This window comes from Vulpes lagopus, chromosome 6 (genome assembly GCF_018345385.1).
Source record: "Vulpes lagopus strain Blue_001 chromosome 6, ASM1834538v1, whole genome shotgun sequence".
In the NCBI taxonomy this organism is placed as follows: domain Eukaryota; kingdom Metazoa; phylum Chordata; class Mammalia; order Carnivora; family Canidae; genus Vulpes; species Vulpes lagopus.
This window is the reverse complement of record NC_054829.1, coordinates 100,387,846-100,407,358: the sequence shown is the minus strand read 5'-3', so window position 1 is coordinate 100,407,358 and position 19,513 is coordinate 100,387,846. Positions and strand designations below refer to the sequence as shown.

General features: G+C 37.4%; 1 protein-coding gene across 5 annotated transcripts in view; it reads left to right on the top strand.

The window, feature by feature from the left end:
* CENPE (centromere protein E) overlaps positions 1-19,126 on the top strand; it is an 80,917-nt gene extending 61,791 nt beyond the window's left edge. For 4 of the 5 annotated variants that reach the window (XM_041757725.1, XM_041757727.1, XM_041757726.1 and 1 more), the window contains 6 exons: positions 1,916-2,101; positions 8,935-9,047; positions 10,673-10,770; positions 12,892-13,075; positions 15,766-16,052; positions 18,618-19,126. In XM_041757725.1, coding sequence (XP_041613659.1) covers positions 1,916-2,101; positions 8,935-9,047; positions 10,673-10,770; positions 12,892-13,075; positions 15,766-16,052; positions 18,618-18,712 — 963 coding nt within the window. In that variant the 3' untranslated portion in view covers positions 18,713-19,126. The remainder of the gene's footprint in view (positions 1-1,915; positions 2,102-8,934; positions 9,048-10,672; positions 10,771-12,891; positions 13,076-15,765; positions 16,053-18,617) is intronic. The other variant, XM_041757724.1, reaches the window with a different exon arrangement.
* The last annotated feature ends 387 nt before the right edge of the window (positions 19,127-19,513 follow it).

Here is a 19,513-nt window from a genome sequence, read left to right as displayed (position 1 = left end):
TCTAATGATTCACTTATTTCATCAACTAGCCTTACTTGGGAATCTGTGAAGCAAATATATGCTATTTTATATTGTTAGCACACAAAATGACTTAGTGAAGAACCAAAGAGTAAATAACAATTTATCATTTTTACCAAAGTAAATACAATAAAACATCAACCACTAGTTTAGTAATCAATTACCAGTGGAAACTAGAAGATCACTAGTACAGTTTATTGGTTTGCTAATCCCTACAGATTTGCTAGCTGGAAGAGACAAAAATAGCAGAAATATTAAACCTATCTACCAAAGCAAAAAGGAAACAGAAGGAAATTCCATCTCCAACGATCCCATGAAATACCTTATCCGATAATTAGCATGTGCTAGGAGTTTTTGGTAATTATGCCAAATTAGAGTAGCACAGCATAATTTGGTAATGATACGGAAATAGTCAAATAGAGCAGTGGACCAGAGTAGAGATTCAGCAGCAGTATACTCAAGTAAGGATGAGAACTGATAATGTCAATAGCCTAAAGAGGATTTACTTAATGTTTGATTCCAGACAACCAGTTAGCTACCTGGAAAAAAATAAATCTGGATTCCTCACTCATTTAAACAAAAATAAACTCTGCTTTGGCCAAAAAGAAACAGACGTTTTGGGCAGCCCAGGTGGCTCAGCGGTTTAGCGCTGCCTTGGGCCCAGGGCGTGATCCTGGAGACCCGGGATCGAGTCCCACGTTGGGCTCCCTGCATGGAGCCTGCTCCTCCCTCTGCCTGTGTCTCTGCCTCTCTCTCTCTCTCTCTCTCTCTCTCTCTCTCTCTCTTTTCTCTGTGTCTCGTGAGTAAATAAATAAAATCTTTAAAAAAAAAAAAAAAGAAAGAAAGAAACAGACGTTTTCTAGGAAAACCTGTATATGTGTGTAGGTCAATAATCTTGTAAATGTGAACAAATTCGGGTATTTTGGGGACACCTGGGTGGTTCATTTGGTTACGTGTCTGCCTTCGGCCCAGGTCATGATCTCAGGGTCCTGGATGGAGCTCCTCAACTGGCTCCCTGCTTCTCCCTCTTCTTCTCCCCCCACCCCCAACACACTCCTGTTCGTTCTCTCGTGTGCGTGCATGCAAAAGACAAGTAAATCTTTTTATAAATAAATTCAGATATTTTTATACTTGCAAAAAAAAATACTGGAAATAACCTAGATGTTCATTAGTGGTTGATGGGTTAACTAATTTATAGTACAACAAAGAAACTAAGTATGTATCCATGAAGACAAAAATGTGGAGACATTTATATGTGTTGGTCATGGAAAGATCTGGAAAATACATTGTCAAGTTAAAAAAAAACTGTATACTCAGTATGTTCCTACTGTGTATATGGCTGTTTTTATAACTATAGATTTCACAAATGCTCAGATAGGCCTAGAAAGTTTCTAGAAGGATACAGTTGAAAGAGTTTAGTAGTGGTTGCTGCAGGGTCAGCTGACATTCTGAGATGGGGAAACTTACCCTTCATTATATGCCTTTGAATTTTTCTATATACTTGTATTTTTTAATTTAAAAACCAGGTAATAAAAATAAAGGGAAAGATACAGTATGTACATTTCTTAAAGAGTCAGTTAACAAGTGTGCTTTAAGTGGTGTTAATTTAAAATGTTAATTTAAAATGTTAGTACTTAACACTGCACTAACCATAAATAAAATAAGCACTAAACCTTATATTATAAAATTTGGGTCTTTTTTAATCTAAAAATCATCAGCTTCTAATAAAGAAAACAATACATGTGTAAATTGAGTGACATTTGGTTTCTCTTCTATTCTTTGTTAATGCAGTGTGAAACATTAATATCTATAGATATTATAGATATTATAGATCTTTGTCTTAAACTTATATACTGTGATTCTGGCACATCTTATATATGTGTGCTTTCTCTAACAGAAAATTCAGGAGCTGGAAGCTTCACTGCATGAAGCTAAAGAAAGTGCTTTGCACAAGGAAAACAAGATTGTAAAGATGCAGAAAGAACTTGAGATGACTAATGACATAATAGCAAAACTTCAGTCGCAAGTTAATGAATCAAATAAATGCCTTGAAAAAACAAAAGAAATGATCCAAATACTTCAGGTAACTTAACGAACTCATTCTATAATAACAAGGTGTTTTTTTTTTCTTTTACTGTTGAAATGGAGGATAATTTGGGTGTCTGATCTTTGAACTTCCTGTTACCTATGTACACTTGAAGTTTAGTACTCAATCTTTAAAAAAGCAAGTGGAGGGATCCCTGGGTGGCGCAGCGGTTTGGCGCCTGCCTTTGGCCCAGGGTGCGATCCTGGAGACCCGGGATTGAGTCCCACATCGGGCTCCCGGTGCGTGGAGCCTGCTTCTCCCTCTGACTGTGTCTCTGCCTCTCTCTCTCTCTCTCTCTGTGACTATCATAAATAAATAAAAATTTAAAAAAAAATTTAAAAAAGCAAGTGGAAATTGAGAAATGAAATGCATATAAAATATTTCCATATAAAATGATTATTTTTATATTCCTAGAAAAAATATTTTGTAAAAGATATATAAAGATTATTCTTTATCGTTTAAAATGTAATTTTCTTTTTCAAAAAAAACCCACTTATCTAAATATTTATTAAGTAAATTTTAAAATCCTTTATTTTTTTTTATTTTTATTTTTTTAAAGATTTTATTTATTCACAAGAGACACAGAGGGAGAAGCAGGCTCCATGCAGGGAGCCCGATGTGGGACTCGATCCCAGGTCCCCAGGATCATGCCCTGGGCTGAAGGTGATGCTAAACCCCTGAGCCACCCAGGCTGCCCCCCCCCCTTTTTTTTTTAATTTAATCCCATTAGTAAGTCCCACCTGGTAGCCTGTGGCCTGACTCTGACCTGTTTAGGAAAGCTTGTCTTTGAACTTGATTGCCGTTAAACAAGTCACCTTCATTCATCACATCTTTACCACTTTTTTTTTTTTTTTTTAAAGCCCAGCCCTTCTCACACTTCCCTTGCTTGAGCCTGACCCCTAACAAGCACTTAAGTTTGCTATCTCTTCATTTCAGTTAAAATTAGGAGCAAGTCAAGAATGTCTGCTCCTTTCATCATTTTAACATTGTTCTGAAAGTTCATTCAATAAGACATGAAACAGAGAGGCAATAAAAAACAATCTTATAAAAAAAAAAAATCTTGTTAAATGTAAAGCTAAAAGCCATGAAAATCAATTGGAAAGCTCTAGAATTTTTGAGAGAAATCATTTAATATGTCAAATCACATTTTTATTCAGTCAAGATACATATCTGTTGAATATCTGGCATATGTTGGTCATTGCTCTAGATGTCATGTGTACAGCAATGGAAAGAAATAAAAGTCCCTCCTTCCTTCAAGGAGCTTACATTCTGGTTTAGGAAGACAGAAAATAAGCAGGTACATATTTGTGTCAGATGGTGAAAAATGCAGTGGGAAAATATTAAGCAAGACGAGGGGTATATGGGTACTGGGTGGATGTGAGGGCATGAGGGAAGCAGACATGATCTTATAAAGGGGAGCTGAGGAAAGCCACACCACTAAGGTTTCTTGAAGGGATTCGTGAGCTATGTGGTAGCAGAAGAGCCTTCTTAGCAAAGGAAATCGCAAATAGTGCAGGTATGTTTAAGAAACAAAAGCCCATGTCTCCTGAGCAGAATGAGCAAGGGGACAGAAGTGGGAAATAAGGTGAGAAGTAGCAGTGAGTCCAATCATAAAGGGTCTCACAGGCTGTTGTAAGAACTTTGGTTTTTATTTTGAGTAAGATGGGAAGTCATCAGATGATTTTGGCAAAAGGTTATGATGGTCCGATTGAATTTCTTAAAAGCTGCCCTTTGAAAATAGAATCCAGGAGGGTGTGTTTGTTAATCTGACATACCAACTGCTACAACAAAGGGAACCAAACTGCAACAACTCAAACAAGAGGGAGCTTTATTTCTCTATCTCCTATAAAAGTGTGAATTCCAGGTTTGCAGATGGCTCCACAGGCTCACTTCCCTCCCATCCTGTTTTTCTGCCACCCCCTCAGGTGCTGTTTTCATCTGCATGGTTAAAACCAAATTGTTAACTGTCCATGCCCTGGTTCATAGGAAGGGGACAGATAGAAAAGTTAAAAATCATCTTAAAACCTCTACTCTTAAAGGCTCTGGCCCAGAAATGGGACACATCCCTTCCTCCCATATTTCTTGGAGTCAGAGATGATTCCAGAGTTTTTGGCCTGAGCACCAGGAAGGATGGACTTGCCATTTATGGAGATGGGAAAGATTGTCAGAAGAGCAAGTTTGAAACCATGGGAGCTGAATCAGAACTAAGTTTTGGACATATTGATTTTGAAATGGGTACTGGGGACATCCAACTTGAGATATGACTAAAGCAGTTGTATACTTAAGTCTAAGAGAGCTCTAGACTTGTGGTGTAAGTTTGGAGAATTGTCAGTATATAAGTCATGAGATTGGATGAAGGCATGAGTATAATGGGGAAGAGATAAGGAGTAACCAAAGGATACCAAGGTGGAGTAGCCAGTAAGTTGGGCAGGGGCAGTACAGCATAGAGTGCAAGACAGTGGTTACAGTTTCTTCATGTAAGTAAAAGTATTTCAAGAAAGGAAGTAAGCAACAGATTTCTTCACATTCTGTCTAGATTGATACAGGCATCTATGGAGAGAGATATATTTTTGCTGCATACCAGGAATAACTATTTCTGGGTTTTGGCATTATATAACACGTATGGGGAAAGAAAGCAAAATATAGGGTATTCATAAAATCTTTATACAGTTTGAGTTTTCTTTCATTTGCTTTTCGGTATTATTATAAACATTCTATAAAATGCAACAATGTGGGCAGCCGGGGTGGCTCAGCGGTTTGGCGCGGTCTTCAGCCCAGGGCCTGATCCTGAAGACCCCGGATCGAGTCCCACGTCGGGCTCCCTGCAGGGGGCCTGCTTCTCCCTCTGCCTGTGTCTCTGTCTCTCATGAATAAATAAATAAAACATTTTTAAAAAATGCAACAATGTATTTAACTCAAGACTTTGACATAAGAAAAAACTTTTAACCTATTCACCATTATTTGAAAACATCTTGGCTATAACTGTCCCAATATAATAAATAATGTAGGGTTTGTTAATTGAATAGAGAAGAAATTAATTTGAACAAATGAATCATTAACAATTTTGTTTAAATATTGATACATTTCCTCTGTTATATCATTACAAATTGTTTATATCAAGTAGCAGTAAATTGATCAAAACTTTAAACTGTGCTGGAAAGGCATCTGCCTTCTGCTCAGGTTATGATCTCTTGCCGGGGGTCCTGGGATCAGCCTGAGTCAGTTTCCCTGCTCAGCAGGGAGTCTATTTCTTCCTTTCCTTCTGCCTCTGCCTCCCCACTCACGCTTGCTCTCTCACTCTCAAATAAATAGATAAAATCTTCAAAAATAAATAAATTGCACTAGAACTTTATGGACATCCTGCATGATGAGGAAAAGATTTTGCCATTATTTATAATGGACACAAAATCTAAAGATGTTTGAATGACTAACCTTAACAAAAAAAGTGAGGGCAAAGGATGTGAAAAGAAAAAAAAAATTAAAAAGAAATAGAACATGTGGTCTTATAAAAAACATCATTTCCTAGGTTGGAATCTAAAAACTATATGATCCTAAGTTTTTCCCAAATTAATTCATAAATTTCATGTCATTCAAATTAGAATTTCAAAGAAATTCTTTTTCCAGTAGAGCCCCAAAAGTTTAACAACTGAATCCATCCAAGCTGCAGATGATAAATAGGTAATGTTAACCAAGAAATTTGTTTTCTGTCTTTTCAGACAGTAAAACTGTTTAAGATCATCAATGTTTCTTGAGTGTAATTTTGGCCATGTGTTTGAAATACGGAATTCTCTTGTCTTTCATTTCTAATTCAGTATTTTCTATTTTGATTTATTTTACCTAAGAATGTTTTAAACATTCTTAGGTAAAATATTAAATATGACTGATTTATTTTATTATACTGTGGCAAAAAAAAAAAACAGTAATTTCTGCATTTCTAAAATATTTTGAAATTTTCTTTTTGGTGTCATAAATGGATACCTTTTATTTATTTTGAGAGTTCTTTGAATTTTTTTTTTTTATTTATTTATGGTAGACACACAGAGAGAGAGAGGCAGAGACACAGGCAGAGGGAGAAGCAGGCTCCATGCCGGGAGCCCAACGTGGGACTCGATCCCAGGACTCAAGGATCGCGCCCTGGGCCAAAGACAGGCGCTAAACCGCTGAGCCACCTAGGGATCCCCTTCTTTGAACTTTTAAAATAATATGTAGACAGATAGCTCAATGGAAAAGAATAAAAATACCTGGGATGCCGGAGTGGCTCAGTGGTTGAGCATCTGCCTTTGTCTCAGGTCATGATCCTGGGGACTCTAGGGCAGAGTCCCACAAAGAACTCTTAACAGTGATCACAAAAACAAGCCGATTAAAAAATAGGCAACAGATCTGACCAGACACCCCACCTAAGAAGATATACATGTGACAAGTATATGAAAAGAATCTCAGCATCATATGTTATGAGAATTACAAAATACCACTACATAACCTGTGATACTTCAACATGCCATAATGGCTAAAATCCAAAACACCACACTAAATGCTGGTGAGGAGGTGGAGCAGTAGGAACTCTCATTCATTGCCAGTAGGACTGCAAATGGGACAGCCAGTTTGAAAGGGAGTTTGGCAGTTTCTTACAAAATTACAACACTCCAGCCAGTCATATGCTCAGGGAGTCCCTGATATCAGCACCTGATTCAGAAGGTGGGGTTGAAGTGGTGCTGTGACTGAGCAGACAGTGGGCTCCTCCAAGAATGGGCTTCTCTTACCCAGTCATCGACCTCCTTAAGCTGAGCATTTACCATTTATGGAAGTTTTGCACCTCTTTAGTCTGCTAGCCATGGTGTGCATGTAAATGTTTGTGCAGTGGTTGGGAATAAACCCAACCCCCATAGAAACCCAATTTACCTGGAGGAATAAAGAGAACTCTCTGGGTCCCTATTTAGATGGGTTTTATTTTTTGTAATTCTAATTCTCCATTGTATGGCTGTGGTACAGCAATAAAAAGAAATGAGTGATTTATTCAGTAATAATTAAGAAATGAGCTATCGAGCCATAAAAAGATATGGACAAACCTTACATGCACACTTAATTAAAAGAAGCCAATCTGAAAAGACTTCGTAATCTGTTATTCCAACTGTATGACATTCTGAAAAAGGCAAAACTGTGACAATAAAAAGATCAAGGCTCGCCAGTGATCCAGAAGGGGTAAGAGAGGGAAGGATGAGTAGGTGGAGCAGGAGACTTTTAAGACTGTAAAACTATTCTGTAGGATATAGTAATGATGAACACATGTCATTAGGTATTTGTCAAAATTCATATAAGGTACAATAGGAACAGTAAACTCTAAGGCAGCCTGAAATGTATCAGTATTGCCTCATCATTTGTAACAAATCATACTAATATGTGATGTTAATAATAAGGGAAATAGGTGGGGGGGGAGGGAGATGGAGCGTATGGAACTCTGTACTCTGCTCAGTTTTTCCATAAACCTAAAGTTGCTCTAAAAAATAAAAATCTATTTATAAAAAAAAGAGCCTAAATATATTTAAGTATGGGGGCACCTAGGTGGCTTAGTCAGTTACATGTCTGCTTTTGGCTCAGGTCATGATCTTGGGGTCCTGGGATGGGAGCCCCGATATCTGCTCAGTGGGGAGTCAGCTCCTCCCTCCCTCTGTCCCTCCTCCTCTCCACTTGTGCTCTGCTCTCAAATAGATAAAATCTTTAAAAGAAATAAAACTCAAAGATTTTTTTAAAAACTAATAAATACATGTAAATATGTATTTGCATAGGATTTTTGATTCTTTAAGGAGAAAGTAGATACATTTACAGCAATGGATTTAACCATCTTTGAGTCCAAATATCCCAACAACACTTTATAATGCTCTATACCTTGAATTCAGTTCTAGTTTGGTATTTATATTGCTATTCTGACTTTTTGTTGTTGTTGTTTCATTTTCCTGACTTACTTTGTCTACTCCTTATTTTCAACTTTTCTGTTTCATTTTGTTTCTCTTTTTTATGATAGTCACAGAGGGGGAGAGAGAGAGAGAGGCAGAGACACAGGCAGAGGAGAAGCAGGGTCCATCCACAGGGAGCCCGATGTGGGACTCGATCCCCGGTCTCCAGGATCACGCCTTGGGCCAAAGGCAGGCGCCAAACCGCTGCGCCACCCAGGGATCCCCTTGTTTCTCTTTTTTTTTTTTTTTTTTTTTTTTTTTTTTTTATGTATGATAGTCACAGAGAGAGAGAGAGAGAGAGGCAGAGACACAGGCGGAAGGAGAAGCAGGCTCCATGCACCGGGAGCCTGATGTGGGATTCGATCCGGGGTCTCTAGGATCGCGCCCGGGCCAAAGGCAGGCGCCAAACAGCTGCGCCACCCAGGGATCCCCTTGTTTCTTATTTTTAATTGAAAAAAAAGTCTTTAAAGAACTGAAAGTCAGGGCAGCCCCGGTGGCGCAGTGGTTTAGTGCCTCCTGCAGCCCGGGGTGTGATCCTGCAGACTTGGGATCAGGTCCCACGTCGGGTTGCCTGTGTGGAGCCTGCTTCTCCCTCCGCCTGTGACTCTGCCTCTCTCTCTCTATATGAATAAATAAATAAAATCTTAAAAAAGAAAAAAAAAACTGAAAGTCTTACGTTCTTAATTATACCTTCCAGTAGTTTTCATGTATACCTCACATCAGATATCTACTTGTTATTCATTTTAGGGTTAAGTTTTGTGCCATTTTTGCTTTTCATATGTTTGGAATTTGCTGTTTTAAAATGTTCCTACCAAATAAGGTAGTTAACAGCTCTTTAAAAGTGCTCTGGAATTATTTTTCTTTTCTCTAAAAATTTAGGATAAAGTTGCTTTAGGAGCTAAGCCCTATAAAGAAGAAATTGAAGATCTCAAGATGAAACTGGTGAAAATGGATCTAGAAAAGAAGAAGAATGCCAAAGAGTTTGAAAAAGAGTATGTCTAACTGAACACGACTTTAATAGCTTAAGTTTCCCTTCTAAATTATATAAAATTTTTTGCTTTGGTTAACGTTTTAAAATACATGGAAATATTGTTACTGCTTCTTAAACTAAATACAAACATCCACAGATTTTAAACTTGTTAAATTCTTACTACATATGCAAAGTTTTTAAAAATAGGCATAGTTCTGGTCAATTACTAACACACCATGTTTTTTGATGATTCTTGCTGTCTTCTATAAACAGCTTAAAACTGGCCTTTTTATGCTTGAAGATGAATAATAATAACATATATATGTTATTATATATACATATATGTTATGTTATATGTTATTATATGTTCTATATATATGCATCATATATATGTTATATGTTATATATATACATATATATATATGCATCTGTGTGTGCTTGGCGGTTCAACTAAGATTTCTGTTGGCTCTCTTAATTTAATTTGTTCTTCCTGTTGTGTTTTTATGTAAAATCGTATTTCCTTTTAAATTATGGTACCTAGTACCCAAAAGCATAACCTCTTTTTATTTATTTATATATACTACTGTACATAATGGCATGCCTAAAGTTCTTTATGATCTAATCTGATGAAAGAACATTAAACAGAGTCAGGGACAATGAATTAGAAATATAATATTGCCACTTATTATTATATCACTTTACATACAGGCAGTTTAATCTCTCTGGTCTTTATATTCATAATCAGTTAGGATAGGTTTGTAGTAGAAGATTTCTTAAGATTCCTTCTGACTCCTGATGCTTTTTGTTCTTCCTATAAATATTTAACCATGATACCAAATTTGCCCGGAAAGCACTCAAGCTTCCCACATTCCATTAAGACTATTGGTTTTAGTGAAACTAATACCCATCAAGTTTTTTATTATAAAAAGGCAATTTTAGAGGAGCCTGGGTGATACAGTCAGTAAGCATCCAACTCTTGGTTTTGGCTCACATTGTGATCTCAGGATCTTGAGATCCAGCTTCATGTCTGGCTCCCTGTGGAATCTGCTTGAGTTTCTGTCTCCCTCTATGTCTTCCCCTCCTGCACTCTGTGTGTGTGTGTCTCTCTCTCATAAATCAATCAATTGATCTTTTTTTAAAAGATCAATTTCACATATAGAATAGAATCAGTAGATACTGCCAGAGTCTCTAAAGGCAGAAAGTCTCTTGATTCATAACTGCTGATTAATACTTAAGCCTACAATACATAAAATGTCACTTTGTACTAGGGAATAGTGAGTAGAATTTGACCTCTGATTGTATCACATTAGACTAAAGCTGCAGCCAGGGTTTGCTTCCCTGACAATGTAGAAATAGGTGAAGTTCTCACTTTATGGTCTGGTAATTGTATCCAATTAATAGCTATTGGCCTTCCAGAAATTTAAGAAGAATTTTAAAAATTACTCTTGCAACAAAATAGAATACTTCCAATCTGATGGTGCTATAGCTATAAAATACTTGATACCAGGGAGTTGTCTACTGCCACTTATGGGTTTTATGTCAATGTGATAAATCTTATTAGAAAATTTCTCGACAGCATTTCTGTTTATCCTTCCATTAAAAATCGGTTGCTAGGCTTTTACATATTTCCATTGTTGTTCTTATTAGAATTACTTCTACAAAGGCCACTGTAGAACATCAAAAAGAAGTTATAAGGGTACTGAGAGAAAATCTTAGAAGAAATCAACAAGCCCAGGATACCTCAAGTAAGTAGAAAATGCTGATGATGTTTCGAGGTCCTTTCTGTCTTATTTCTCAATACACTTAGACATTTTGAAGACACTGTATATGTGACAGTCATGAATAAACCTGTTAATCACTAATTTAGAAAAAACTATCTTGAAATGAATTTATTGGGATCATATTTATTGTGTGACATCTCCTTAGTTTCCTGTAATCTCAACTGCTTATCCATTATAGATTCTTAAAAAATATTAATTTTACCTTTGTGTTATTAGATCTTTACATGAGTAGAGTATCTTCAGTACTATAAAAGAATCCTGTAACTATCAAGGTAGAAGTACCCTTCCCAATAAAAACACAAACATGTTCTAATAGATTTTAACCATATGCACATTAAAATACAATCAGCACACAGTAGAAATAAGGAAATAATATCCTACATATTCTTAGTATAGAAAATAGAGTTGATGCTTACTTGCGAAAAACTCTTTCAAATTTATCTTAGACACAGTTTCAAATCTTTTTTTTATTTTTATAAATTTATTTTTTATTGGTGTTCAATTTGCCAACATATAGAATAACACCCAGTGCTCATCCTGTCAAGTGCCCCCCTCAGTGCCCGTCACCCAGTCACCCCCACCCCCCGCCCACCTCCCCTTCCACCATCCCCCTAGTTCGTTTCCCAGAGTTAGGAGTCTCTCATATTCTGTCTCCCTTTCTGATATTTCCCACTCATTTTTTCTCCTTTCCCCTTTATTCCCTTTCACTATTTTTTATATTCCCCAAATGAATGAGACCATATAATGTTTGTTCTTCTCCGATCGACGTATTTCACTCAGCATAATACCCTGCAGTTCCATCCACGTCAAAGCAAATGGTGGGTATTTGTCGTTTCTAAAGGCTGAGTAATATTCCATTGTATACATAAACCACATCTTCTTTATCCATTCATCTTTTGATAGACACCGAGACTCCTTCCACAGTTTGGCTTTGACACAGTTTTAAATCTAATGATCAAATTTCTACATATGCATTCCTCAACCTGTACCTTTTTCCATATTACTGCCTCTTGTGTTTCATTTGAAAAGAGAGGATGCTGAACAGTGTTTGGGACAGCTTTGTGTAGTAAACAAGCACTGAACTAAGGGCAGATTCCCCTCACTTCATGACTAGATGAAATCATGGGGACAATACCCGTCCTTCTAGCTTATGTATATACTTATTGTAAGGATCAAACTGAAAATTGTGTGTGAAAGCACACTACAAATTCTGAATGTCAAGCAAACATAAGATAATACTTCTGTGTATTTTTATCCATTCACTTAAAAATAATGAGATAGTGTTCAAGATGTTGTCTAGTACATGTTTGGCCTGAACTTCTCTAGAGTCTATTGCAGGATAAGTGCACCCCTATCTGGAAAACTTCAAGGGATAAGATCGAAAACAAGCAAGCAGCGAGTATGCTTTTTGACCCACACACATAACCCTCTTGTAAATTGTCAGTTATGCAGTGGATTATTTTACTTTATAAGTACCTCACATTTTCACATTTTTATGCAGTTTTACCTAAGATTTACAAAACAATTCCTTACCTTATTTTCACACACATAGTATAGAATACTTAATAGTATATACTTAAAAGTATACTTTAATATACTCTTTAATTTAGTATATCGTAATAGTATAGCTTTGGTATCATTCTGAGTTTTATTTAGGTAACAGGTATATGTTGAGAATTTATAGTATGCTGAATGACTGGTGGTGGACCCTACACACATTCTGTGTTGCAGGAAGCCCTGCTGCGTTTCCACTGATGTAGAGGAGAGAGCAGTGAAGGACACCACTAACTAGGGTGATTGCTACTGCTGCCATGGTAGTGAAAGATTCCAGCGAGCAGTGTTGGACTAGTGGAATTGGTGGGTAAAGAGAAGCAGAAAGACTCTAGAAACAATTAGAAGTGTTGATCAAAAAGGTATGGGAGGTGAGGTAGGAGGAGGAAAGCAAGGAAGGCTTCTAGGGAGATGGTGATTAAGATGTTCTGGTTTTTGCAGTGACTTCCTGCTCTTTTTGTAATGTTACTTTTATTTTGAACTCTGGAGATAATTAAAAGTATCACCTATTTGTGTAATTTGTCTCCCTCACAGTTGTATCAGAATATACGGACTCTCAGCCTCCAAATAAACCCTTAACTTGTGGAGGTGGCAGTGGCATCGTACAAAGCACAAAAGCTCTTATTTTAAAAAGTGGATATATACGGCTAGAAAAGGAAATCTCTAAGTTAAAACAGCAAAATGAACAGCTAATAAAGCAAAAGAATGAACTATTAAGGTAAGATCTGCTTAGGGCAGCCCAGGTGGCCCCGCAGTTTAGCGCCGCCTACAGCCCAGGGCCTGATCCTGGAGACCTGGGATTGAGTCCCACGTCAGACTCCCTGCGAGGAGCCTGCTTCTCCCTCTGCCTGTGTCTCTGCCTCTCTCTTTCTGTGTCTCTAATGATTTTAAAAAAACAAAAAACACAACAGGTCAGAAGATAAAAGCCCTAGCCTTTAGAAAATGGACACACACACACACACACACAAAAGGTAAGATCTGCTTATATGATATCAAAATTAGCTATCTGGCTATTACATGTGGGGAGCTTGGTGTATACACATACGTATTTTTTGCAGTTGACAACCCTTCACACGTGGGGAAAGTCATTTTTAGAGTAAATGTAATAAATGTCTTTTAAAAGGAATAAGAGGGATCCCTGGGTGGCGCAGCGGTTTGGCGCCTGCCTTTGGCCCAGGGCGCGATCCTGGAGACCCTGGATCGAATCCCACGTCGGGCTCCCGGTGCATGGAGCCTGCTTCTCCCTCTGCCTGTGTCTCTGCCTCTCTCTCTCTCTCTCTCTCTCTGTGACTATCATAAATAAATAAAAATTTAAAAAAAAAATAAAAGGAATAAGACTGGTACCCCCCATTCCAGATGTTGGCTATCAATTGATCTATTTTTAACAAAGCCAAGAAACAGGAAGTAAATAAAGATCTTTGAGGGCCAGCTTAACTATACCACAAGTCTGCATACCCAAGTCAAAAGAGAACTCCTTAAGTCCATTACTGTAGCCTATTTGCTTTTACTTTTTAAACAGTTCTGACAAATTTAATTATTTGACTTCTATCAAAGATTAGAATCTTGTGCCAACCACTTTACTGTGATGATACAATAGAGGAAAAGTAGGCATTAAACAAATAACTATACAAACAAGTAATTTTTTGCAATGAGTGCTATTAAACAGTAACAATAAAAAGCCACAAATAGGACCTTATCTGGGTATGGGGAAGAGTGATGATGAAGAAACTGATGTAAGAGTAGCTGTAGGGCAGCCCCGGTGGCCCAGCAGTTTGGCGCTGCCTTCGGCCGGGGTGTGATTCTGGAGATCGGGGATTGAGTCCCACGTCGGGCTCCCTGCATGGAACCTGCTTCTCTCCCTCTCCCTCTGCCTGTGTCTCTGCCTCTCTCTCTCTCTGTCTGTTATGAATAAATAAATAAAATCTTTAAAAAAAAAAAAAAAAAGAGTAGCTGTGGGAAAAGGGTAAGAGGCCAGATAAAGGTTTTCAGTCAGAAGGAATAACCAATTGGTGGAGCTCAAAGACAAACAGTGTGGCCAGGGCATAGAGAACGAAACAGAGTTAGGTGCAAGGAGAGATGCCAGAGGTAACTAGTGTAGGTTACACAGGTCACTCTGAAGAGGTTTGGGTGGTATCCGAAATGTAATGGGAAAATTACCTCCAGTGGAGGATTTTAAGCCAGGGCCTGATGAGATCAGATAGTGTCTCTGGCTGCTGAAGCAATCAAGGAAACCCAGTTTAGGAATCTATTTGCTGCACTACAGGCAAAAGATAATTTTGGCATGGGCTAGAATGGGGTCAGTGGGCATAAATATAAGGAGATAGATTTGAGAATTAAGTGTAGAGTTGTGTCCACAGACATGGAAGACCAGATAAAGGAGCGCAGGGCCTCTGGGACTTCCCTCTAGGTTTCTCTCTGCAGGAACTGGTTAAATGCTGGTGGCATTTCCTGCAACAAGCAAGACTATAACTCAGAAGTATGGTGTAATATATTTCTTTTAAAATAACAGAAGTACATTAAAGATTCATCTATTAGGGGATCCCTGGGTGGCTCAGTGGTTTAGTGCCTGCCTTTGGCCGAGGGTGTGATCCTGGAGTCCTGGGATCAAGTCCCATGTCAGGCTTCTGCATGGTGCCTACTTCTCCCTCTGCCTGTGTCTCTGCCCACCCGCTCTCTCTCTCATGAATAAATAAAATCTTTGAAAAAAAGTTCATCTATTCAGAAGACTAATGTATCAAATTATTGCTGCAAGGTATCAATAAGTAAACCACTCTGGATGATATCATTGATCCATTGGAAACCTAGTATCATACTCTAAGCTTTCTTTTTAGGACTTCATGATTACAATTTTTCAATTTACAAGGCCTCATTTCATTTTCTGAACTGTGGAAATAGTCCAAATAGGAGGCATTAGGTGGAAATTAAAATTAGAAGTATGAGAAATTGATCAATTATAACAAGCAAAGGGAGAAAAAGAGACCAAGAAGCAGAGTTTTTTTAAATTTAAATTCAGTTAATTAACATGTAATGAAATATGTTATTGGCTTCAGATATAGAGGTCAGTGATTCATTATCTTATATAATGCCCAGTGCTCCTAACTGTAGAGAACAAACTGATGGTTACCAGAAAGAGGGTGGGTGGGAAGGAAGTGGGGAGTGGGGGGAAGGGCCCTTGCTATGTTGAGCACCATCACAGGTGTTGTATGAAACCGTTGAATCACTATATTGTACACCTGGAACTAATATAACACCATATGCTAACTATAGTGGAACTAAAATTTTAAAAAAAAAGTAAATTATATATATTTTACCACAGTTAAAAAAAATTTTATGTGTTAATAAATTCAGAAATTGTGCAGACTTAGTCTCTCTCTCTCTGTCTCTCTCTCTTTTTCTGCTACATTCAAGCAATAACCATCATCTTTCCAACGAGGTCAAAACATGGAAGGAGAGAATCCTTAAAAGAGAGGCTCACAGAGAAGTTACTTGTGAGAATTCCCCACAGTCTCCTAAAGTGACTCTAACAGCTCCCAAAAAGAGGCCGCATACACCTTCTCAATGCAAGGAACGGAATTTACAAGATCCTGTGCCAAGGGAATCGCCAAAGTCTTGGTTTTTTGACAGCCGATCAAAGTCTTTACCATCACCTCATCCAGTTCGCTACTTTGATAACTCGGGTTTAGGCCTTTGCCCAGGTAGGTAAATATACTGGTTCTTTGGAAATCAAGGGATAACTGTCAGAACTTATCTTTAATTTTGGCCCCAAAGGGCAAAGTTAGACAAGATATAGTTGAGCAAGCTAGAGTGTACAGACTTCATTTGACATTTCTGTTGTGAGAAAGTTTCTCCAAAGCACAGCCCTAAAGTGCATCATTTTTTACCCTAAGTCTGTATTATGCCTCATAAACCCTCAACTTTTCCCTAAGATAAATAAGCAATTCTCAAAAATATGAAAGCACTACCCTATAAATAAAATTTTTACTGAGGAAACCTTTCTTATGAATGCAATGGGCCAGTATTTCCAATTATATTCATTTTACACAAGCCAAATCATCGACTTGTTTCATTAACTTATTACTTCATTCGGTCAGCAAAAAAATTTGATCTCCAACTATGTGTCAGAGTAAGACCCTGATGCTATATTGATAAGCAAAACCAGACATGGCCCCTACCCTACTGGAGGTTAGAGTCTAGTAGGAGATACACACAGTAATAAAGTAGTCAATAATAATAATAATAAAAGTAGGTAAAACTACAGAGTGCAAAAGGCTGTGAGGCTTATAATAGGTTTTTGTTTTGGGAATATTAAGGAAGTCTTCCTTGAAGAAGAAAACAGATCTGAGAGGTTAACGTGAGTTAGCTTAACAATCAGGCAGATGGAACAGTGACAAGCCCAAGGTAGAAGGGACCATAACCAGGGGAGGGGTTGAAAGAAAGATGATGTGGCCAGACCACAGATTATATAAAGGAATTTTTACTTTATCTTGAAAGCATATAGAGGAAGCCTTTGAAATATTTTAAAGAACATGATGAGGCGCAGGAGAGGGGAGGGTTGGGGATCATAAGGAGTTGTAAATTTTGAACACACCACCTTACTTGAATGGTAACCAACAAATAATAGGAGCAAGAGTTTATGACAGTTGTCCAAGCAAGAGGTGATGGTAGCATGGACTTGAGCAGGTACAGTAGAGATGAAGAGTGGATGGTCAGGTGAGATTTGGGGAAAAAATCAGCGCTAGGCGCCTGACTGGATAGAGGGAGGCAGCCTCAAGGGTCATCCCCATCTCTGCCCGGGTGCCAGACACAGAGGTGTGGAACATTGCCAGAGATGCTCTGTAATACTGCATTTCTTGTCCTTCTCACTGCTCAGCATTAATCATGTGTCCATGTGCCAATGCATCTGCCTGTCAGAAATGCCGTTACACAGTTGGAGGAAAGCTAAAGCGACAAAAGTATATGCTAAAAGAGGCAGCTGTCTGATCATTTTTAGCAAGATCAAGTGAGCAGTCTGGAAGTGCTCCTGGGGGTATAGGAAGGCACCAAATTTGAGAACATTTCTGAACCATTTATTCACTTTATGGAATAATATTTAACAGACATTTAAGGACCTTCCATTAGCTAGCACTTAAATGGAACTTTTGCTGTATACACATACATGCTATTTTAGAAGATTTTTTTGAAAAATGGAGAAACTTTAAATCACCTTTTGATTTTTTTTCTGATCGTGCCAGAGGCACATGCTTGATATGAATTAATTCAACTGTAAATAGAAATGTTTAAGTCTTTTTATCAATATATGGATCACTCTGGTACTTTTTTTTTTTTTTTTTTGGTACTACTTTTAAGTGAAATAAACAAAAGTGTAGTCTGGAAGAATATATGAATCAAAACTGACCAATTCAGAATTAAAGGAGATGGTTCCAGCCTGAAGTAGTAGAATACTGTTCTAAAAGAATTTTAATGTTAGTTTTTAATTTGACTTATAAAAGATAACTTGAATTTTCTCAACAACTTGAGGTAATTGCAAAGACCAGATATATGAGATTTACTTTATTAAATATGATCCTTTGAAAATGAATATTGTTTATAAACAAATAAACGAAGTACTTTTATTTTTTTTTATTTTTTTTTTTAATTTTTTTATTATTTATTTATGAGAGTCATACAGAGAGAGAGAGAGAGAGAGAGAGGCAGAGACATAGGTAGAGGGAGAAGCAGGCTCCATGCACCGGGAGCCTGACGTGGGATTCGATCCCGGGTCTCCAGGATCGCGCCCTGGGCCAAAGGCAGGCGCCAAACCGCTGCGCCACCCAGGGATCCCTAAACGAAGTACTTTTAAAAGCCTCAGAGTTTTCTGAGAATGACTATTCTTCAAAATATATGCTATTTTTCCAAAATTAAGGCAAAGGAAAATAAGACCCAACTTATGTTTGATTCACTTTGAATCTCAAACTGATGAACTTCAAGTGACACTTTATTACTTCTTGGTTTTATGTACAAAATGGCTTTTCTAACAGTTGATTTTATGAGAAAATGGGGAAGAAACTTCTCCACCTCTGGTGAAGTGAAAGGCACCTTTTTAATGACCAAACTTGAGCTCATTAATGACCAGATTGTCATTTTTCATTCTTCATATCTCTACTGTCTTAACATTGGTTTCATTTCTACTTGTATTCAAATTTATGGGTTTTCTTTAATAAAATAAGATGATTTAGGGTTTTTTTGTTTGTTTGTTTGTTTTTCCTTTTGTTTTTTCTCAGAAGAACAAATTGCTGGAGCAGAGAATGTGGATCCTCAGCCAGGTCCATGGCATGCCTCCTCAGGAAAAGATGTGCCCGAGTGCAAGACCCAGTAGACTCCTCTACTGTCACTTTTCTGGGGGCCCAGCATTCTGTGTTTGGAAATTATTACTTTATGTGCCTATCCCTGGCATTGTTGTCACAATCCAACTTAATTTCAATTCAGTTTTTACTTTGCCGTTACAATTAGAAGATGAAGGAACAGGAGATTAATGCATTCCAGTAATTTAGAATGGTGATAGCAATATCTTCTTCTTGAATGTGGTAATACTTCAGAAGTTGAATTGTTTTATTTATATATTTTGTAAAGAGCAAAATTATTGAAGGAAATTTCCAGTCTTTCATGTATACATAAAATGTATTCATTTTTATTAATGTAATGTTATCCACATATGATTTAGATAATTCTAAGGCATAATATATCCATTAAAGCATCATTTAATTTGTAAAATTATAAGCTTTTTTTAAGTACCTAATAAATGTTTAATTAGTGGTTCTGAATCACAACTCTGTAATATTAATGATTTCTTGGTGGGATATTTGGTATATTTGGCTCTATTTGCTTGTTGACTTTCAGAATTTTGCTATGAGATTATATACATGCTTTCTGGATTTAAATTGCTACGGGATAGCAAAGTACTATGACCTCTTCATTTTCTAGGCTAATCTTTCTTTGGCTATAACAAATACAAAAATTACCCTGTGCTTTTCTGTTACCCACCAACCCCCTATACAAGCACTCAGAATTGGTTGGTTTGTTATCAGACTTTGTACTCTACTACATTTTTCACTCCCAGCTGGACGAACTTCACAGACCATTCTACCCTTTTATTTCAGACATGAGGAAACAGCACCAG